Source organism: Homalodisca vitripennis, chromosome 1 (genome assembly GCF_021130785.1).
Source record: "Homalodisca vitripennis isolate AUS2020 chromosome 1, UT_GWSS_2.1, whole genome shotgun sequence".
NCBI classification, from domain to species: domain Eukaryota; kingdom Metazoa; phylum Arthropoda; class Insecta; order Hemiptera; family Cicadellidae; genus Homalodisca; species Homalodisca vitripennis.
In genome coordinates, this window is record NC_060207.1 from 48,129,050 (window position 1) to 48,154,004 (window position 24,955).

The 24,955-nt window shown below is 32.2% G+C and overlaps 1 protein-coding gene across 2 annotated transcripts in view; it reads right to left on the bottom strand.

Annotated features, from left to right (window-relative positions):
• Positions 1–22,412, bottom strand: part of LOC124360959 (nucleobindin-2) — a 33,424-nt gene extending 11,012 nt beyond the window's left edge. Inside the window, exons 1-7 of one of the 2 annotated variants that reach the window (XM_046815003.1) lie at positions 22,197–22,412; positions 17,345–17,467; positions 14,713–14,823; positions 13,669–13,896; positions 9,673–9,846; positions 3,041–3,143; positions 456–636 (exon numbers count right to left, since the gene is read on the bottom strand). In XM_046815003.1, coding sequence (XP_046670959.1) covers positions 456–636; positions 3,041–3,143; positions 9,673–9,846; positions 13,669–13,896; positions 14,713–14,823; positions 17,345–17,461 — 914 coding nt within the window. In that variant the 5' untranslated portion in view covers positions 17,462–17,467; positions 22,197–22,412. Of the gene's footprint in view, positions 1–455; positions 637–3,040; positions 3,144–9,666; positions 9,847–13,668; positions 13,897–14,712; positions 14,824–17,344; positions 17,468–22,196 lie in introns of both variants that reach the window. The other variant, XM_046814997.1, reaches the window with a different exon arrangement.
• Positions 22,413–24,955: the final 2,543 nt, after the last annotated feature.

Below are 24,955 nucleotides of genomic sequence, written 5' to 3' on the forward strand. Positions count from 1 at the left end.
CACGATTCATACAACCTTCACCATAAACTTTAGACATTCTACAGTTATTGGTTTCTCACCTTCAGTAAGTAAAAAACAAATAACTAATGTGGAATTTTCAATCATACTCACCATCTTGAAATGTATTTTTGAGGTTATAAAAGAAAACAATGTTGATACATCTGCTGATCAGGGCTTATCCTAGTAATGCTAACTTAAAGACTCAAAAGTACTAGACTTGCCCTTCTTTTTATTGTTTTGTCTGTTATTGATGTTATTCCGAACAAGTCATCTTCCAATCTCTCTCTTTTTGTACCGCTTAAACCAATACAAAACTTGAGTAGCTGGCATTCATCATACACTTATTTCAACAAAGAATGGAATTCCGATCGTTTCTTTAACATTAATTCATTGGTTTTACAAAAGGCAAGAATTTGTTTGATAGAAAGCTGGTAAACGAATACCACAGCTCGAACCTGATAAGATTGTCCCGGTTGAGGTCTGCCTCCCGGAAGACATGTTCTCGCATACGCTCCATTTCTTCAGCACGTTCACGCATGTCATCCTCTGGTGCTCCAGCTTCATATAGTTTGTCAAGCTCCTTAAGAAACAAGGACTTCACCTCCGCCTCATCCCACACACCATTGCCGTCCAAGTCTGCAACATGGCAACCCTCAATGTGAATGATGTTAATACGCTTAATCCTGGAAGGGTATCATATAGTTTCAGTTTCATATGATTATTAGTTTAGTATAATAAATTTACTTTTTACTATTAGACGTCAGAAACCACTAGATAGGGAAATTAAAAGAACAAAAATAGAAAAAAAAGAATTCAATATATCTGAGTTCCAATACAAAGTTAATGTGAGTGGGCATAAGTGTATAATAGAGAATAATGATGCAATTTATCCTAGATGAGAACAGACAATTTATTTGGTTGTTGGCTCTCAACCAATTAATTAATTTGATATTTCTACAGTAGTTTAATTTAAACACAAATCACTTGAAAAAAATAAGTTACCTGATCCTACTGAACAGGTTGCTGATCCATTTCATGAGTGGAAATATTTTTGTTTTTTAATGTGAAATTCTGTAAAACTAAACAAAATAAAATAATTAATAATATGTAAATATTGATTAATTTTTCTACCAAATTAATGTAGTAATTTTATCAAACCATTGTTTATTATAAAATATAAGCACAAACTGATTATTTCCATTATTGTTTAGAAAGAATATTGAACATTAGTTTTATGTTTCCACAGAGAACATCAATGTGAATAATACACCAGCATCGAACTTAAATAGTAAAATAGGCGAGAAGTTTATCCATCTGTATCTCTCCACCACTGTTCTCCCACTTCTATATCAATGCATGTGAGGGAAAAATGTAGAGTGTACTGATGGTATACAATCAATGGGAGGCAGTTGCAATTGAAATAAAACCATGTGCTCAGTTTCAAACATCTTATACTCTTTGAGCTCACTGCATTATTTCAATATTATATGTAGCGGCATTGGTAGAAAAATAAATTGAGTAAAGATTTGGAAAACACTATAAAACAGAGGTAAAACTAGTATCTTCATAACAGACACACAGAGGTATCTTCTTGCTAATATGTTGTTGACTAAGATTTTGTGATTAAATGAGGTAAATAACCAATTTGAAAGATTAAAAGGTTATCATAAAAACCTCATTGGGATAAACATACAAACACTATTGAGCTATTCAGTAAACTTGAAGGATAAAAATAACTATTGTAGAAATACAATTTGACAATAACAAAAAATTTCTTTAAATTAGTTAGTGAAAAGGATGTTAAAAGGTGAACTGAAAAGTGTGATCATAAACAACTCATCCAACTTTTATCTTTATTCTGAAGAATACCTTCCGAAACAAAAAATTAAATCAATATACTGGGTACATGACCCTAAGCAGCCACAAGAGACTTTCACGAACAAGTAAGCAGAATCTAAACCACTGAAATATCTACAAGCTCATCTTTAAAAGTGTAAGCTTCATTAAACTATATTTGGTGTAAAGCTCCTATCTCAAGTTGTGCCTGTTGTGGATCTGAAATACATCTGACTATAGGGCTCTGTCCCTTGGGTTTCCAAAGTCCTAATTTTAATATTAACACTTTCACTGCTGACAGTCATTTGATGTTGCACATGGAATTTTTATAGACTGCAGACAACGTCTTTTGACGGTGCCGACCTTTACAGCAATAAAAATGTATTTAAATGTATTTGGAATTCAGCATCGATAGTCACTTGCTATTTCCATGTTTTTATTTCTTACTCTATGGATTATGATTTATGACATATTGTTGAGAGTCACAAAACTGGAATATCGGATAAAAGAGTTTTGTTTATAAACTCGCTGCGGCGTAGCAGCCATTTGTTGTCGTTCTGATAGTTCGTCATCTGCATATATATAAACATATGTGGATTTCAATTGTAAATATATGTAGCTATAGTGACAGTAATGACAATGCTGAAGACAGCAAAGAAAGAGAAATACATTCATGTTTTAGACTAGTATATGGTGATGTTTTTTGGTTGTATTTTTTTACAACAGAGATAACTTCTTTAAGTTTTAAAACAAGACTTTCTGTTTGAAAATATTTATGCATGATCATTTATGTAGAAAGAGGAAGAACTCAGATTTTTAAACAAAAATGTAAGTATCACGGTTTTCTTATAATTGGTAAAAAAATTGTATTTATTTAAATATCATTAAAACATGTATTTATTTTAAAATTATTAAAACGGGCGGCAGTGTAAGAAAGTTGTCAAAAAAGGAGTCAGCAGTGAAAGTGTTAATGCAAATAAGAAAATATGCATTCCAATTTTAGTGTGGGCTGTGCAGTATAAAATAAAAAAATAATAGCAGTTCATATCATTAGGTTTTATGTAGTACTTTCTATTCTTTACAAAAGAGATAACTTCTTATCATTTCCTTATTTTATGATGGCTTACACTCACAGCAACTTACAAGAATTCAATAGTAATTCAACACAACAAGAGTACAATATAGATTAAAACAGTGAAAGTACCGTGCATAAAGAAAAAGGCCTTGGGATCAAATTGCTGGTCCTCCATGTGGTCTTGCTTCTCCCACACTTCCTCCAGCTGCTGTTTGCTGCCAGGATGATGGATCTGTCATGAAACATTAACAACACTCAACACACAGTACCCAACAATATAATCAATCTTTATCTGGAAAGTGTACCTTAAACCAATAAATAGGAAACTGCAGTACCATGTTTATGTCTGCAAAAGAATGTGAATGCCTTTGAGTTATAATAACTGATGTTGGAATCAAGTTTATTGACTCGTGTCAATGTACATTGTAGAATAATACTATTGTACATCATATAAATTATTCAACAAAGTATATGATTTGCTGTAATACTTTAAAAAAATTTTCTTATACAACAGAAAAAAATTGTTCTTATGTAACAGTTATTAAGGTTGACACCAGTAAGTGTTACTGTTGGGTCAGAAACCTGGTGTTTTTATCAATTGACAGGTTACTTCTTGTGTGAATTGATTGTACATTCATAAATTATTAACCCTTTGAGTGCCAAGTCTTTTTTGAGTGGGTATACTGAAAAGTGCCAGGTATTTTTCTAGTGGGTGTACCTAAAAGTGCCAGCCCTTTTTCAGGCATTTTGCAAGGTTTTAGTAAAAAATTCACAGTTTGATTATTTAATAAACTATCAACATGATTCTTTTTTTATTTTTCTCTGAAAACTCTGTTTAATTAACATAAAATAACAAAGTTACCATAACACTAAATTTAGGAATACCAAAAATGGACTTACCTAAAAAAAATTCAAAAATATTTTTTAATTTCATTTTTCAACCAAATCATTATGACCAAAAAAATTAATATCCTTTTCTTAGTCCATATCACTGGAACGTGTATGCAATTTTCTGTAAATCTTGAAAAATTTATATTATTATCTTCAATAATGAGTAAGTTATACAACTTTTAAGAAACTATTGTCACATTGTTTCTGGTAGCTATGGCAACCAAAAATGTTTATATGTGAGTTTCATAATTTAAAGTTTGATCGGAAGTGTACTATAACAATTTATTTTGAAAAGAACGATTCTTCACAAACATTTCAAAATGATATTATTTAAAAATATTAAAGGTTACAATTTTTAGTGACTTTTTCCCAAACATCCGGTAAAATCGGACGTCGGCACTTTTCAGCCAACTTTTGTCGTCCGGTAACATCGGACGTTGGCACTCAAAGGGTTAAACCTACTTGCAGAATTTTATCAAAATATCCATACAGTCTACATCACAGTTTTAACTGCAATTTTACTTAAAAGTAAATTAGAAATTTTTGAAACTTTTGAATGAAAATTTTTAAGAAGATACAGTTTTAGCACTTTACTAAACATTAATGGGCTAAAAATGTAAAAAAAGTAAATAAAATCTGATTTAGAAAAAGTGAGTTTTTATATTCAAACTTAAGTTTAACAACATTAAAAATATCAGTGCTACTAGCATATTGTGTGTACTAACATATATATATATATATATATTCCAAATTCATGCAAAATCAATGTGATGAAGATTTATTTACATACACAATACATGCACATACATAAAATTAAAATATTAAATAGTTTTGTTTTAACCCTACGCACATTGCTAATAATTCCAACTAAATTCAAATTCATGGTACAGTGTAATAAAACTGAAAAATTATAAAAACTACCAATTATTAGAGCAGTTTCTTATCTAAGATTTAAGGTCTATTATCTTGTCTCATTATTTAGGCAGACAGAATATATTTCGTTATGGCTCTGTAGGACTGGCAGAACAGACAAAGCAAGACAAAGGGTGCCACTTCCCCCGGATTGAAAGTTGTCTATAAATACATCCTTGCCAACCGCGATAGGCGCAGAGCATGCACCGGCCATTTCGAAGGTCTTTTGTGAAGTAAAAACTCTACATGAGACCCAATGTGTAATATAGAATATTATTGTGATTGGCGTTTGGGTCAAATTCTACCATTCTAAAATATCCGTTTATGGCGTTGGAAGGGTGAACTATGGAACCACAAGGTATGGGAACAGTACGTTTAAAATTCTGTCATTGCAGCACATATATAGACGAGACTACTGTACAAGCTGAGAGGCTGACTCACAATAACCATCCAACTGCTCTGATCAGCATGACATAGCCATGTCCGCAATCAACCAAAGAACCAGAAATATTTTCTGACTTTCATAACTAGTAAAATATCTCATAATTTGGGAAAAAAAATTTTGCTATCTAAAACTGAAGTAAACATGGAGTGCAGTGTCTAATAATATAAGAACATACATTAGTAATAGAGCAAAAATGAACTTGAGTAACCCCTGATAGCGAATATAATATACAAGGGCTGTCCAGAAAGTAATAGACTTTTTGAAATAAAAAATTAAGTAAAAATAACAAATTTTACTATTTACATCTTGAAGGTAAACAAATTCTTAGGCTATTTTTCTATATAATAGCCATTTATATCAAGACATTTATCATAACATGGTACAACCTTTTCAATACCCTCTCTGTAGAAATCTGCCACTACACCGGCATGAAGTTCAGCGTCAGTGTCACATCGCTGTGTAGCGAGCCATGCCTTCATCACTGGGAGTAGGTGGTAGTTGCTCAGTGCCAAATACAGGCTGTACGACAGATGAATGAAAACTTCCCATCCACTACCATTCAAGGGTGATTGGCTGTGTGTGAACTTTCTTGCTGAGTTTTCCCAGATGCTTGTTTTGTATAACGCGTCTTAAGATTTTGAGTGTGTTTGGCAATACCTCTCGGAGTTGACAGTTTCGCTACGTTTAAGAAAATCAATGATAATCACTCTCAGAGCATCTCAAAACACAGTAACCATGATTTTTCTTGCTGACAGCATTTACAGACACTTCTTTCGTTTCTTAGGCCAATGCGTGTGTTACCATTCCATTGATTGTTGTTTTGTTTTACAGTTGACGTGCTTTATCCAAATCTTGTCATCAGTTGCAATACGATCATTGACTTGGTTTTCACTTTTGTCGTAGTCGTCCAAAAATATTAGTGCTGCAGTAAGTGTCTCTTTTTTGTGGTCTTTCAATAAGATTTTTGGAACCCACCTGGCAAAAAATTTATGGTGACCAAGTTTACCAACCACAATTTCATGAACTAAACTCCATGAAATTTGGGGTAAATGTTCTTGAGAGTTCCGTAATCGTGAAATGATGATTTCATAGATTGTTTAATTGATTTGCACCATAATTCATCACTCACAAGCCTAGGCCTACCACTGCAATGCTCATCGTGAACACTGGTTCATCCATTTTTTAAATCAATGCACCACTGCCCCACTCAGCTTTCACTCATTATTTCTTGACTGTACACATCACAAATCTGGTGATAAATTTCAATTGGTTTGTGATTTTTCACCAACAAAAACCTTATCACATATCGCACTTCACAACTAGCAGGATTTTTAACTGCAGCACTCATTTCAACACAACTGTATACAAAGTAGGAGTGGTTGATCCTGCCAATTGCCGTGCCATGTCAAATGTCTGGTACTTTCTGGACTTAGCTCTCGTAATATATTGACACTGTTAAGTATCACACATTAGGTCCAATATAGAACACAATATATTGTTACATATGTTATCCAACACATCAAAAGGCTAATATTGAAGTGTAATAAGTTAACAGGCAAAGTTTAAACATGAAAATAAAAAAAAACAAATCCAAAATTACTAGAATTGTTAGTAATGGTTAGTAAAAAGAGCAAATAATAGACAAAACCAATGTTAATTGTATTAATGTAAAATTTCTGTGGTAAATAAAGTTGACTAACTATACACACAATAGAATTAGTACCTTAATTTCTATAGTTAATCCCTTACTTAACAGTTTTAAATAAACCTATTTATTAGTTAAAATGATAATAATCATCTGTTTCATTAAAATCAACTCTTCTTATGACTGTAAAAATTAAAATTTCTTGGTGATTATCTGAGATGTACATAATTAAAAAATCACAATTACTATATCTCAAAATCTTTAAATGTTAACTTATGCAATATTATACATGATTGTATTTATCCTTTGTTTATTGTCGTGGATTGTCCATAAGGAGAACTGTATCCTTTGCTGTGGAACTTGGTGAAGGATGATATGCTCCAGAGACTTAATGGCAGTGTTGTATTTGTGCAGGGATATGCAGATGTTGTGATCCTGGTTGTAGGTACGCACACAGAGACAACTGATGAATAACGCCCTCAGACAGTGTTGGTCTTTTAGTTAAACCCTAGTGACTGTTACTTTTTCTACCACAAGGAAGATGAAAGGTATTGGAGTTCTGAAGAATTAAAATTCCTTTGCAACCACAGATGAACTATTTAGAGGTTATTTTCGACCAGAGACTTCTTTAGGGTCAATATCTCAACAGTAATACATAAATAAATTCTTTAATGCCTTTACAACAATATTGTTGGTAGCAATGTAATATATTATTATAATGTAAAAGTAACAAAATAAATTTAGTTTCTTGTAACAATATAGCCTACAGAAGTTTTAAGTAATTGTTAATAGATTTATTGCTTAAATAAAAAAATTATGAATTAATTAAAATTAAATTGTAGTTGAAATTGAACTTTAGAAATAGTCTATAATATCATCCACATCATAAAACACATTATTCATTAAAAGTGATTCCAACTTAGATTTAAACAATCGAGAATTTTGTTCATTCTTAACCCTTTGCGCTCGAAAAGCCAGCAGCATTGGCTATACCAAAGGGCAGACAGCCCATGTTAGTTTTGCAGTTGTTTTTTCTTTGCAACTCGTATGGCCAGTACAGATGGCCACGCTACTTTTATTGACAGCTCAGTGGCCATATTTGTTATTTGCCTCCTCAGATCTGAATTATTTTTCAATTCCTTCGTGTTGTTTGCATAGTAATTAAAATTTTTAAAGAAGAAGAGATGAAATATAATTTAAAATGTATTTTTAATGAATCTTTCTAATACAAAGATTAACATACATTTTGGAAATTTAACTTTTATACGTATTTTGTTAACAAAGATATGTAAATAAATTGTTATAAAGTAGGCCTTTACAGTTTTGTTATACTCAGACATGAACTATTTTACATTTTTCTGTCTTTACATTTTTTACAGAATAAAACTTAAAAATAAATACCCATGTGTAGTAAAGAATAGTTAACACAGGTCTTCTAGTAACATTTTCTAGGTTTATATCCCTTTTATCAATTCAGTGTATAGGCCCACTGTACGTAATTCGTTTAATTTGCACAGTCAATGTTTAGAGAAAAATTATAGGCTGGTTAAAAATGTACTGCTTTACTTAAAAGTTACTTTAACTTAAAGCTGTTTGTGTGGTTTGATATGTTTCAGCACTCACCATTCATTATAAAACAAAGAGAATATTAGAAAATAACTGCTATGTTTAGTGGCCAGTGTTGCTAGCCTTATGAGCTATGGACTTATACCTTGGCCAATACAGCTAGACATACAAGTTGAGATAACATTGCTGCAAAAATTAATCCGCACTTTCAACAAAATCGTGGCGGCCAATAAAGCTGGTCATTCAAGCTCCAAGGACAAATTATAAATAATGCCTTTGAGTGCATAAGGTTAAAGTTTTCTGGCAAAACATTAAAAAGACATCGTCCAGAATAAGAGGGAAGATTTTCATATATGTTCAGTCTATGCTGATGTAGCCTAACATGTCCATAAATTTAATATTATATGAATGCACATCTCTGTCTGTTGTCAGCGTACATTTATAACGAGAAAACAGAATATTTTTTTAATGTACAAAGAATGGAGTTAGAATTCCAAAATTGTTAAAGGCATCTCTACATGATTCAATATTTTTTTAATATTGGATATTATCCTCGAAGTATTTTTTTAATTAATAAAAGTTTTGTTTAATGAACATGTTGAAAATTGAGGAGTAATACACTGTTATGGGGTTTTACATTGCTATGGGTGAGTATCCCTCTATATTCCAGCCAGAAATTACAGCCGTTCACTCATGAGAATCAATAAATTGGAATCAAGAACAAAATTCAGCATTTGCATAGACAGCCAGGCCTTTATTTCTCCTGTATAGGTTCTGTAGACAAGGTGAAGAAACCATTGAGTATATGTTTTTCAACAAATGGGCCTAAAAAGGACTTTGGAAAATTAGTAAAGGGCTATATGGTATCTGATTCATTAGTAAGTTACAGCATTTTTTCAAGTACCTCAAAGAACATTAAAGGGAGAAATTCAATATACATGTTGCTTGTGTCATGTTCACATACGTTAATAAGAGTAAAACTGAATAATGACAAAAAATATTAAGTTTATCTAAAGACATTAGTTAAATTTATAGAATTTAAGGAAGATTATGATACTATAAGAAATTAATATGCAGAGAAAACAAATTAATAAGAGTAAAACTGAATAATAACAAAAAAATATTAAGTTTATCTAAAGACATTAGTTAAATTTATAGAATTTAAGGAAGATTATGATACTATAAGAAATTAGTATGCACAGAAAACAAATTTAGCAAATCGTGCAATAAAAGAAAAGATGTTGAGATGCTGAGAGCAGAAAAGAGAGATCGCCACCAAGCAGATCTAATAGTTACCGGTACCGGATCATGTTTCTTGTGCTTCTTCTTCTGTTCCTCCAATTCTTCCAGATATTTATTCTTCTTCTCCTCGTCCATCTTAGCCAGTTTCTGTTTTTGCTCGAACTCCTTCTCCATCTCATAGGCCTTGAATTCTTCCCGCCGCTGCTTATCTGCTTCTGCAAGGTCTTCTGCTGTCTGCAACATAAGATTATGATATTAGTTAGATTGTGGAAGATTAGGAGGCTTCCACAAATTACTATTTTGTACAGTAAGAAGTTAGGAATTCAATCCCAATCTGATAACAGCCATCATTACTTATCATTTCAGTCATGTTGCCAATTAAAATCTGATAACATGCATTGTCATATTTTTGTGTCATGTGGTATTAACCCTTAAAGCGCTAATATAAATTACTGTCAAACGCTAAGACATAAAAAAATATTTTTTTTTTTAAATTTCCCAATGCTAATTTTTGTTTCATATACCTTGGTATTACCTTAATAAGAAAAAATAATAAACATGTAATATTACATATTTTTGAGAATTTTATACGCACGAAAATATTTGAAATTTTGAATAAACTGCATTGCAGGATAATGGACATAGCAACACTATTTGACAGATTACATTACATTTATACAGGTTATTTATAATGAGTAAATTGTAACTGAAGTTCCTGTATAATTAGTACATAAAATAAATAAGTTCAGTATAAGATTTTGAAATGTAATAATATGAAATTCAACACAAACTTATTTATATGATAGCCTACAAGGGAAATGAAACAAATATTGTACTTATAAACCTTATTTATTTAGAATAAATAAACTGGACTTGTATGGTGAAACTAGTATAAAATACAAAACAAATAATTGAAAAAAAATATTACACATAATATACCAAAAATGCGCTCATTTGTCAAAACTTGGATCATCTGGATTAGCCATTATAACAAAAAATTATACTAAATGTTAGTAAAAACAATTTTATAAGAATTGTATAAGAATTACAACGGACTGATTCAAAACACTTTGTTTAACAATATAACCAACATACGACCAACACACGCGTAGTTAAACAGCTGAATGAAACGAACGCGTCTGTAGGCGTATGCCGCGTCACAGGCCATACAAAAAATGGCGGCGATTGCTTTCAACCCGAGTAGATACCGTTACAAAGTCCACCAACGGTGACAAAGCGTTTTGTTTAGTCCCGACAGTCGAAAGGAACATCGATCTGCTCTCTTACGGAAGTTTTAACAACTAATTCTTCGCCATTTCATAAGTAAAGCTTTTGCGTTTTTAGACGTAATCCGCGTTTAAAGCATCGGCAGTTCCGCGTCTTTAGGCGTTAGCCGCGTTGGAAGGGTTAAAAGGATATGGTGCACATCATTAATGATGAAACAGTAATTAGCAATAAATGAATAAATCTCAATAATGTAATTTTATTTTATTAATCAGTAAATTACTACTGGCAATTATTCTAGCCAGTAGTAATATACTGCAGTAATATTACTACTTTAGTAATATACTACAGTAGTATATACATTGAAGATAACTGATCAAACTTATAGTAGTATATAGATTGAAGATAACTGTAGTAGTATATACATTGAAGATAACTATTCTAACTTAATCTTAAAATATATAAGGAAATACATTCAAGAATCTCGACTATTGATAATTCATTTTGCTAGAATTTGTGTCTAAATCTATTCTGGCCAACAAATTTTTGTACATTAAAAATTTAATTAAATTGGACAAGTAGACATAAATATTGTTATTATTATTTAACAGTAACAAATCCTTAAAATTATTTTAGTCATTCCATGATGGAATAGAGTTTTTGGGGATTCATCCACTTAACATAGCACGTGAGTCTTCTCTTGAAGAATTTGGTGGGTTTAGTTGGTTTGCCCACTTTCATGACTCTAGTAAGGAAAGACAGGAAAATCTAAAGTTTAAATAATTTGAGGGCCATACTGGAAAATGGCAGCGGTTTTTTTTAATTTCTCTAAAACAAGGAAAGGTTCTCCTTTAGAAGTTTGCTGTCAGATTTGGTGATCACAATGGTGGCCTGTTTAAAAAAGCCACCCTGTATTACAAGTATAAAGGGTATATTATATGACAGGTATTACATACATTGTAAGATATGTTACCTAGAGACACCCTTTGTGTGGAAGAAAATAAAAATAACAACTTACACAAGACATACTGGACAGTGCAAACAGTAACCCTAACTTCACACAATGATCACTGATGATGAATCCTAGGTTTAAGGATACAACTTGGAAACTGAGATGTAATCATCACGGTGGAAACACACAACATCTCAAAGACCAAAAAAAGGACGGCAAGTTTGCACGTAATTCAAGGTCATGTTGACAGTCTTCTTTGACTCCAGTGGAGTGGTGCATCTCACAAAAGAATACTATCTTGAGGTTCTTTGTCACCTACATGATGCTGTGCGATGCAAACGACCAAATCTGTGGGCAACAAGAACTTGGCAGCTCAATCACGAAAATGCACTGCCCACTCTGCACATTTAATTCAGAATATTCTAGCTAAAAACAACACACTTCTGGTGGTTCGCCAAGCTCCGTACTCCCCCGACATGGCTCCCTGCAACTTCTGGCTATTTCCTAAGCTGAAAATGCCCCTGAAAGGAACTCGATTTAAAGAAAGAGAAGACAATAAATAGAATACGACGGCCGAGCTTAACCCTCTTAGTGATAGAAGCCGCTCTAGCGACGTTCATTTGTTTAATATGAATGATAGAGGTCGATGCGTCGACGTTCAAACATGCCTTCGAATTCGTCATCGCTGCCCGGCTATCTTCAGTTAAATTCGGCCGTTATTTACTGCATTGTGTACAGAAACGTCTCCTCTTTCCTCTAGATCTGTCTCCAGATGAATTGTTAAAAGAATTAACAAATAGCTGGTATTTGTTACGACGTTGTGTTTTACTCGCGGCCGCTAACCGCCGCGCCGCTAACCTATGAGTTGTGTCGGCGTGTTTTATCGGTGTTATTTCGTTTATTCCGATCGTAATACGTTCGAAATGGTGGATGATTTACGTTCACAAGATATTAGAAATGTTTTAGAAGAACAAATGAGTGATGTGAGTGACAGTGATATAAGTGCAGACAATTTTCCCGATGATTATAATTCAAATCCTGGTGCAGGCCATTCCCTCCAACGCTTACCAGGAAGACAAGAGCGGCTATGTATTGTATGTGGCCACACAAAAAAAGGGGAAGATCACGATTCTAGTGTCCAGGATGCAATTCTGGTGTTCATAGAGAGTGTTTCCATAAATTGGATCATTTTTGGAGACCAAAGTATCAAGGGAGGAAGAGAAAGCATGATAGTAGTTGTGCCTAAGAGTGAATGGAAGGGTTTCTTCCATGTACATACTGTATATATTTCCATCATAACAGGTTTTTCAAGTAAAATATTGTACGAAAACTGTATATATTATTTATCTTCATGAAATTTAGAAAAAATTGGCTATCTACGAATTTTTGTCTAGTAAGTTTTATACTATGTGGTTTTTGTAGTAAAAAAATTTTTTTTTTTCAAAAAACAGTTTTTTTTTATTTTTGAGCAAGATTTAAGGGATATGTACAAAGGTAAGTAGTTTTATTTATTGCAAAATCGTTCTTTATGTTTTTATGAATATTTTGGTATATAATATGTTGTATTTTCAATAAAATTAATAATTTTTATTATTTTTTAAGAAACCCCCAGCGAAACACTCCAAATGCACCTATCATTCATAATAAACATATTCATCACTAGGAGGGTTAACAGTATTCCAAAAGATACCTTCTACAGAGTTTTGAACAGTGGCAGAAGCACTGGGAGAAGTGTGTACATCACCAAGGAGACTACTTTGAAGGGGATTAGAATTTTGTAGTTCTAGTTCAATAAATGCACTTTTAATTAACAAAAGTCCGATACTATTTGAACTGCCCTCGTATATTAACTAGAATCTCAGAGAAAAAGAAAAATGTACCTTGGCAATGAGTTTTTTGAGGTCAGCAATCTCAAATGTATGGGGGTTGGCATGATCCAAGTGTTCTGGCTCTGCCATCTTCAGGTGTAAGGCGTTAATATCGTTCTCTTGTTCATATGCCTGCCGTGCCAGCTTGCGCAGGCGCTCCAACTCCACACGCTTCAACTCGTCCAACTTGGTGCGAACATTGTGAGATACGAAATCCAGCTCATCCGCTATCTTGCCTGACTGAATAACCACAATGACATTGAATAGTCCAATCATTGAACTCATTGTAAAATTGCCTTAAAATATTTATGATCTAGTCCAGAGTTGTTCATTCCATGTCAAATCAACACAGTCAGATTAAACATTTCACTGTTTATATAATACTGCTGAAAACACTATTATGACTCAGAAAAAGTAAAGTTCAAATTAATATTTTACAGATAACTTACAAAAAAGAAAAAAATACACTTAAGTTACATAATTTTTAACTTTTAGTCTTTTTAGAGGCTCTTCAGAAAGTTTGACTGAAGCTGGTGAAGTCTTTTATGGTTTTTTTCTGTTCTTTATGTGATAATTTATATGTCCGCCTGGTTGGAGTTACTGGTTTTACTTTATATAGAACATGTATCACAGGAAGCCAAAGAATTCTATCTTGTCTTCTAGGGAAAGAAACGCAAGGTGATGGACTGAGTTTAAAAACAAAACCTTCATCAATGACTTTCTTTTTCAAGCACATAGACCATCCACTAGTTGTCATAGTCTGCTTCTCAGTACAGGGTAATCTCATTGATTATAAACAGTAAATGTGTTAAGGATTTTTTTTATACTAAATTAAGTTGGAAAAATCAAATTCAAAACATCACAGTTGAAGCTAGTAATAGATTAGATATATTACAAAGGGAGTAGAAGTACAACTAATCCATTAATGGTACCATTCAATGGACTGTATTCAATATATAAATTGTGTATTAATGAATAAAAGTTGTCTATCGCCTACCTCTTATAATACTGTGTTACAAATTAATTACAAATGGAAAATAAACCCTCAACCAATACCTGGATGTCCTCAGATGTAGCATTCTCCAGTTTCTTCCTGAATTCAGGATCACTTTCCAGAGCTTCTACGACTTGCACCAGATACCTGTTGTATTCAATCCCCATCTCTTCCTGCAAAACAATACACTATATAAACCAAACTACAGAGTCCTCTTATCACAAATTTAAAAAGTGATAATTCTTTTAGAAATATGTAGTAAGTATTAATACAAAATTTAATTACTGTAAACATCAAATAAAGTACGTAGTTTAAACGAAATTATTTGATAATAAGAATATCAGAGAGATATATTATTATTCTACTGATGCTTGAAGTGACACACACACATTGATGTATTGATGTATATTTACAAGTATTTAGATGAGTATCCAAAAAGACAGACATCTCGATTAACGAGAACTGCTCAATATGATCTCCTATATCTGCCAAATTATGCAAAAGAAAAATGTAGACACCAGTTTTGTTATGCAGGGTTAACTTTATTTAACAGGTTTATTAGAGTATATGGTAATAGTGTATTTCTTGACTGTAAACCCAAATTTAAAATGAAAGCTGTGCAGTTTGTATTAAACCTTGATCCTTGATCATTTATTTTTATTTGTTATATTTATTAAAATAGTTTATTTATTTCTTGCATGCTTATCACACCTTATGTTATATTATGTTTGTTAATGATTTCTATGTTGTATTTATTATTGTTATTGTTATTTATTTATTAGTTGTTGCTGTTTTAATTTACACTCATGTACACAAATGTATTCAATATTGTTGTTTACTTTTGTCAGTCATATTTATTGTTATATTTGTTAGTATCTAATCTATCTATTACTTATAAGTAGCATCTATTTATTAAAAATTAGTTTGCATTGTTATTGGTCTGACAACATAAAGACTAAATATTTTTAACTTGTAAGCTGCATTCCCGCACGCGCCTTGCAAGGTGTCTTGGGGTAGTACATAAATGTAACATGTCTTTTTCTGAATAAATGAGTTTGAACTTGAACTTGAACACACACACACAAGGTATGTTTTTAAGTAATTACCATTTGATATATAAAAATTCAAGTAAACTTTTTGTAGTTTTATTTTTATATGAAAGCCCACACTTTTCTACATAGTAAAATTTTCATCCATATTAATGCAGATATCATATCTAAACACAACCTTTTGACTTGTTTTTGCTGTGTTTGTCGATACGATTCTGACCTTCAAAATACTTCTTCTGAGAAGCTAAACAAATGGGTGCTAGCTAACTTGGGGCTGTTAGGGCGATCAAATTTTTTTAGAGTTTGTTTTTTCGCATGCAGATGGACATTGTCAAACACCAAAATGTGTTTCTTGATACTTTTAGTCATAGAGAACAGTTCTTGAATCTTGAAGAATCTATTCTGATCCCAAATGTCTGTTCATTTTTGCTTCATCATTACATTTCTGCACCAATTCATAGGTTTTCCATTGCATCATGAACATTATTTGGCCATCTTTTAAAGTTTTATCCATTTGAATGCCATTCCATCACTCATAATGTTTGTCCATACACTTTACAACTCTGTCACTGAATTTCAATTGTTTTCACGGCTTTAGCACCAATGAAGCAAATAACAGCTGTACTTCAGACGGTGGATTTTCCAATTGACAAGGACATTTGAAATATTCATTAACAGATGTATAAACGTTAAATTTTTGCCGTAATTGTGTCAAAGACTTCATAACTGATGAATGTGAACAGTGAGCAAGTGCGGGACCCCGATCATATTCTTAGTATATATATATACTAAGAATTTATATATAAATTCTTAGTATATAAATTTATATATAAATTCTTAGTACATTTAAAATATATATTAATAGAAATACCAAAATAAATAAACAGAAATTGTTGAACATGTTATTAACAGCTAAGAGAAATACCTATCATGAACAGAGTAAAATTTATAAAGTAGGTCAAGATAATTTAGAAAAAATGTAATACATAATGAATACAATTTATCAACCCTAATAAATAAAACTAAAAAAACATCGCTATTTATTGTGTTATAAATTTACGAAATAATTTGCTAATTAAAAATAGTCAGTGAAAACACATTGGTTAGTAGAGTGAAACGCCGCCAACCACATCCGAATACGACGATCCAGTCAGAAATGGCAGCCCATAATGTACTTCACAATGTGTATCTAAAACAACCCGCCATTTCTGATTGGATAAACCTTTTGAAATGCGGTTTGCGGAATTCAACTCTACTAAGTAAGCTCTTTCAAATGAGGTATCACTCGACCCATGCTTCAATTTAAGATTTCCATGTTTTCCTCTGTGGGCTGTCCCCCCATGGTTGGCATGTCATGGTATAGCAAGGAAAAATAGTTTACATAGCCATATGACACTGTGCAAAGTTTATAGATGTTATCTCCTATGGTTTTTAAAATATTAAGCCGTACCCATACTTTTCAAACACCCTGTATATGACTATTATAGTATATTTTAAAGCAAACAGCAGGCAATACTATACTAAATCTAAGTGTCAAAAGTTGTGATATTCAAATTACTGGCTAGAATGAATTCAAAGAATTTAAACTACACAAAACCAATGTTTCTGGTACTTCACTTTAGTAACCTCTATTGGTTTTACTTACAAAACGATCATTTTTGTCTTCTTTGCCAGCATCTTTCTTTTTCTTCTCAGTTACTGGTGGAGCTACTATAGTCTCTAGTAGGACAACCAGCAACAGCACCAAGATCATGTATCTCATGATGACCTACACATACAAGCTATTTGTACACAATAATAATGCAACAAACAACTCTGCAGTCTAAACCTACCCTAATACTAAATTTGAGATTGATCAATCATGTGTCGATGTGTCATTTTCAATCTTGTCCACAGCACATAACCACTGTACCCCAATCAATCCCTGAGTTTTCCAATAAAGAAAGTGATTTAATAATAATCTTTATACCTATATTCATTGTAACTACTAATAATAAACACACATTTTTCAATATACATTTATATTTTATGCACAGCCTTTTGAAATTCAATAGAAAATGAATAATTATTATTAATAATTACATTAAATTAAAATTTTCCAACTGCTTCAAGAATCCTTCATGCAACCAATACCTATTGTTTCTTTCATAAAAAGAAACATTATTAAATTAAACATAAAATGTAACAGTTTTCATCTACAGTGAATTGTTTGAAAACATTGGAAGACAGATGAAAGTGACTAATTTTGAAAATATGCTGACATTCTTTAGGAAAACAACGTATTTGATGGTCACACACCCAACACTGAGTACTGAATGACTTGCACTACTTACTGCCTCTGATTGTTCTTGGGAGAATAATGTATTGCTCTGAGGGTATAAAGTCATCTTAAATCCTTTTGGTAGACTTCCTAACCTCATCGCTTTCAAGAACTCTTTAATTACTCCTGCACATGCTGCAGAACACGTTTTATAGCATCAAAATCTTATGGTATGAAAGGCAGGAGTGACATTAACTCACAGTGCTTTAGGGAGTTAATTTCTCTTCCAGTACGATAAAGAATTGCTACATTAGCCAAAGCCTCTTTCAACACTGTGGTAGTTAGAGATTCGTCCTTATATATTTTTTTTTTTATGACGGCCAGGCTGTTTTTTGAACATATGGACCAACACGATTCAATGTCTGAAAATATATCTTCTGGGCTGTCCGTCCTTAGTCACCTTTACTGAAGTAGCATCTCTAATGCCAACTTTCTTTTTATCAGTAAAATCGCATTTGGAAATACATTTAAAATTAAGACATGTTTCGTTATTGACTAATGGAGGCAAGAACAGTGACGTACGTGTCTTCTTTGTTTCATAACCAGTCACTTTTATCCTTGAAAATTATAAGGTAATTAAATGTTATTGTTTTGTTGTAATTATATTAATTATATATTATATTTTTATTTGTAAATTATTAATATTTATACTTTAATTTCTAAGATTGAAAACAAGCAAAACAATAATGTTCTTTGAAATATCTATTACATTATTTGATCTCAGATTTCGTTTTTAGTCTTTGACAGTTTGCTTTCAGTCGTTTGGATAGTCATGAATATCGATGATTCGAATCATTTGATAGTCATCATCCGATTGAGTTGGGGGCTGCTTATTATACTGCAGTCCATTTTCATGTAGATTTTAAATGATATAAAATGTGTGATTTTTCACAAGTTGATGTAAAATAAAATATGTGTATAAAGTAAAAAAAATATATATTTTTCTATTACATTTGAGTTAAACCATTAAAATCTCCTTTTAGAAAGTATTTTTTGCCTTAGGGTTTGAAATAATAGGAGGTAAAGAGTTAAAAGCGCAATTAGGTCACATCCGGAACTCTACGTCTCACCCGCAACTCCGAAATGTTTTTCTTATTTTTGTTAAATTTTTTATATTTATATTATAATTTTTAATAATTTACATTCACAGAGTTTTCATATTAAATTGTCCACTGTCAGCTTACAAACTGTATGAGACACCTGAACTATTAACTTGTGTAAACTGCAACATATGCAATTGTTTTAAGTTTATACTTTTTCAGTAGGCTATAAAGGGAATATTAAAATAAGATACTCTTAATATTTAAAAGAAAAACGGAAATGAAGCAACAACAGTGTGATGGTACACCCAGTACTAAAGGAATGGCTTAGAATTATTAATTAATATCAGTAGGGTAGAGTACAATAAGTGGACCTGGTTTTTATATAGAAATTATTAAATGATATTTAATTATTGTACACATTGACAAATAAACCAATAGTAATTAATTTGAATAATAACTAAATCATCTGTACTAACTGTATACACATTTTCATATTCTAAACAAACTATAAATATACTATAAATAACTTCTTTTAACCCTCTCCCGGTCACAAGCCATGAATCGCCACGCACTGTTCCGAGCCACTGCAGGTCAAACGCCACGAATCGCCACGATCTACATTACCATCTGTGTCTGTCTGGTGCTGCCTCCCACCGGCATTAATTTGAACTATTACAGTTTCTAGCCTATACGGAGTCCTACTTCTAACTATTGAAACCATTACAACGAATTATTATCTGTTATTTTGGCAGTAGTTGAGTGGTAAATATGGCTGATTTTAGGTGTTCACTTCGCAACAGTGAGATTGATCGGGAGGTGTGTAGTAATAGTGATATTAGTGATGTTAGTGATGCATCAAGTGTTGGTGATTTGAATGATGTTGACGATAATATATTACTGACTGAACAAAGTGATTCGGAGAGTGCTGGTGAGTCAAACGATGTTGCTGACCTTGAGCCTGGCGAGCCGACGACTAGTCGCCGACAAACATGCGGCCGTGTGCCCCCTCCCTGGTCTCGCACAATAACTTACACAGAACCAAATTTATTTTACAGTGATTTTGGGCCATCTCACACTTTGCCTGTTGGTTCTGATGTCGTAGAATATTTTTATTTATTGTTGGGAGGTGATGCATTTTTGACAACTTTACATCACGGAAGCGATTAGGAAGAAAGCGGAGTTTACCGATAGGTGTAGTGTCACCAAAAACCCCTCATGTTTTGGAGAAACAGTCACATGCAACAATCTGTGTGGTTTGTCGTGATAACCAAAAGAAAACTAATTCTGGCAGACCAATCAGAAGCTATTTGAATTGTAAGCAGTGCGACATTACATTCTGTAAACATCCCTGTTTCCTCACGTACCATCAAAATAAAGGAGTAAAGATTTCTCAATGACTAGTAAATAAAGAATTTATTTATTACTAAACATATTTTAGTCTTATCCATACATCTATCTAATAATTAAAATACAGAATAGATGCAAGCAATATAAGCCACTGAGCGCTCACCGTAACGCGCCACCGCAAATTAATAGGTCTCGTTCTGCCGTGAGCGCCTGAAATTAATGTGACCGGGAGAGGGTTAAATAAAAAAAGGGGATCCGGTTTTTTATATTGAAGAATGTAGTCATCGATACTTAATATTCGCATCTCAAATTCTAGACTATCAATTGATATAAAAGTATCTATAGTCCTCAAGTCCTCAATAACAATCATATGTTTTAAATTAAAATATGAATTTAATATTTACAGTGATCAAACAAATTATTATAACCAAAATTAGGAAAACTGAAGACGACCATATTTGCTCCTCTCACAGTTACAGTTGTTTCTTTCACACAAATTTCACATAATGGGTTTTTCGGTACTAGTCTAACATGTTGAAGCCACGAAAAACATGTCTTATTATCTTTCAAAGCAATGTAGTGTAGTTTTCTAAAATTTACTGCCATTTTTAATAATAAAAATTACTTATGTAGAATTGAAATATTACCCTACGTGTATTATGTATTTGAAAAGTGTTAACAGCTGTTGATATAGATTATATAAGTTAATAGTTCAAAATAATTAATCAGTATCGATTGATTATATCGATGGTTATGATTAAGTAATATCGTTTGCAAATTTCGATATAAAAACCGGGTCCGCTTATAGTATCCTACTCAAAAAAGGATAGTTAGAAAACTACACAAAATAACACTAAAGATGACTTACTGTGTCTTTCTCGGTTTCAAGATGTTTGTTTTGTTGTTACATTTTTTCTATTATTTAAATGATATTTTTATCACCTGTCTTAATTTTATCGTTTGATTAATGGTTATGGTCTTTCATTATTTATGACATTACTTAATTGTTTAAACTATTTCTATTAATTCAAAATATGTGACTTTTAGTATTTAAGATGTGTTGATATCGATTGATAGTTCTGTTATTCAATATATAAAATATCAATGATTTTAATAAGCGATATAAAAAACTGGGATCGCTTATTGTACTCTGTCCTCAACGATCTAAAATAATGGACAAGTGAAAATATTTAAATAACATACAAGTGATAATCTCAGGAATAATGTACTAAACATAACATCTTGAAAAAAGAAGTGAATAATTTTTCAATAATATGTTTCGTTTAACTTTCCATAATTATCATTTTAATTTATAATTACTGTCAATTTTTAATAAAATATTATCATTATACCTACAATCTGAAAATGGCTGGTTAAGTTAATAGCCTAGTTTACATTAATTCATCATTATTGGTTGATAGTTTCAATGAGTGTTTAATTGAGCCATATACTTATTAATCTTGATATAAAATCTGGGTTGGCTTATTATACTAAAACCCAAATTACTGAACATTTGTTTTATTTTTGTAAATAGCCAAATGGTTATGGGTTTAGAAAAGGCACCTTAATTATAAAATATTCAGAGCAAAGAGCTGTTGGAGAAAGTTTTTGTTTTATTAATGAGCCCTAAGCCTATTACATGTTTTATTAATTTCGTTATTAATCCGTTTTATGGCATAGTTTAATTTTGTAAAATGAATACATTATGATTAGTTTTCATACGAAATCTCACTATATAAATATACATATAACCTTACAAAGATTATAATTATTTGTATTGATTTTACCTTCTTTAGAGCTGCAAATTTGAAAAACTCCTGGTTTACGACAAAAGTTAAAATGGCTAATTTTAAATCTTAAGAGTTAATTACCACATTATTTTTTAACTTTTTAGAACAGTTTCAATAACCTTGTCACGTCAAACTTACAAGAAACGAAATAGAAAACAGCCATATAAACTGAAAACGAAACCCATCCAATCTATGTATTCGTACTCAGGTATTCTGCAAATCAGCTGAGCTTGAATCTTCTTATGTGGCTCAATGCAGCCAACGGAACTCTAAAATTAGCATTCAATAACGAGTGCTAACACAAGTGTAAATGTATACGTGTACTGCACACATATAACAAAGTAGTGATATGAATTGAATCACACTTTTCATTTTCCATCGTTTAAATTGTGATAACGATGTTTCATATCCGTTAGCATAAGAGTATTATAAAAACATTTTAAAAAATCTATCAAGCTCTGATTTTATATGTTCGGAATGTTGTCCGACCAATCCACTATAAAACTAACACGTTCCGCGTGTTATCTACCTGTTAAATATTAAAATTAAAACCTCTAAGCAAACGAAGTGTTTTGCTACTGGCTATAAGTAGTTCGTCAGCCTCTCCTGAAAAAGACCGGTTGCGACAAGAATGCAATATATGTCCCGTTGTCTTGCACTTCACACCGCAATCACAGACTTCATCTTCAGCCTGCCTCCACTTAACCTTACAGTTATATTGACCTACTGCAGTAAAAACAGTGCTGTTTACTGCGGTAGATTCGTTCATCTAACGGAAACGTAGAATAAGATACTAGTACTAAGGTTTTATTTTATACCTCAACCATAGTCAACTCGAATGTCCAACAGCCTCAGCTGGAAATTGACGAAGAATTTGTGCGGCAAAGACTTGTGCTGATTTGATACATTGTTTTTGAATTCTGAGTTTGCTGTACAGTGGTTGAAATTTTGCATAATATAAATAAATGTGTAACTGCGGTGCAGATATCATTTTTCATATCCCCTAGTAGAGATTTCATGGATCTTATTTAATGACAAGCCATATTACAGGAAATATAAGATATGGTAGTAAGGCTGGCTTTAGAACCACTAAAGTGTTCCCATACTCATAGCACCATGTAGTTGAACACCATTCTCTTTTACATATCCTATGTGCTATTTGACCACATGGGAGTACAGTGGAGTACAAATCAGAGTATTTCTCTCTTTGCAGCTCTTGTTGGATTACACCGTTTCTAGTACTAAAATTACCAGATTAATTTTCTGTTTTATAAATCACGGTGTAGTGCACCATGTTCAAGTAACTTATTATCTACGATCACAGCAACGTATACTTTCTTGTCCACGCCGGTCGTTCTACCTACTCGTCAACACCATCCTCCGATAACTTTAACTCTGAATCAACAATATTCTAGAGGGACAAACTTATATGTGTTCATTTAAACAATTTTTTTTAAATAGGGTTTATATTAGTAACCATCCAATACAATGGAGTATATATTTTAATTCTTACACTCTCGTCGTACAGAAAAGAAAAACTCAAACGAAAAGAAGATTCTTTTCTCTCTTCCTTATATACTTCTATTTATGAAATAGGTCGTCTCATTTGAATATATTCGTACAAACTTAAATAACTTATCTTCTATCTAAATAAACTAAACTGAAACGACAATGCATCCACCTAAATAATATGTAACTAACATTTTTGCAGGTAAGCGCCTTTCCTATAGTTTAATTCATCCAAAAGGTTCGTACAGTGGGAATCCTAGTTTAAGTGCATTTAACCTTTTCCGCGTTCCGTCCGGCAATGATTGACCTTTTATATGGTTACTAGCAGTTGCCCGCGGTTTCGCACGCAATTTCCTGTTGAAAACCAGTTCACTATATTCACTTATTTTTTTCTATCATATTCTAAACATTCATCAGATAATTGATAGTCGTGAGCCTCTTGGGCGGATTATGATGGTATGTAACATATTTCCTGCCTCTATCTTTCGTGGTTTATGCTTTGATAAGTTATTCAGTACAATTAATCTATAGAGATGAACCTCGATAAACTAATTAGCTTATAATGAATCAAATTCGGAATGTTAAAATTAGTTTTCTGTCTAAGACGTTTCTAGTATTATTGTGGAGTTTGCCTTGTGGTCCGATCAAGAAAATGTATAAAAGAAAACCAATTTTGATCATAAAGCGTCTTTTCTCGGCCCTTTTCATTTACCTCCGATCTAACCAAATTCGATTACCTTATGTGCAAACACTCACGGCTTTGTGCAATGAGGTGTTTTATAACAGCGTTTAATAGTATTTTTATTGCATTATGTAGTTTATTGACCATTGGTACAATCTAAACTGAAAATTAGGCAATAACTTCTTCTATGCAATCTGTATTACACTACTGATCAAGCACTTTACAATAATAATTCTCTAAATATTAAATGTTTCTGCCTCTTTGACGAACTTCAGCTGACAGTATGAACAGCTGTTAAGTATCAGTTCACTTTGTATTATATGCCGGATCCAATGTAAAACAATCCAAAATCAACAACAACTACTTACAAATGAAAAATTACCGTAACTAAAAAAACTGTCCAGTGGAGCAAATTGTAAATCTAACCCATTCTCGAATTCCATTGAAAACACACACAAATTCATCAAAATCGGTCCAGTCACACACACACACACACACACACACACACACACACACACACACACACACACACACACACACACACACACACACACACACAACACAC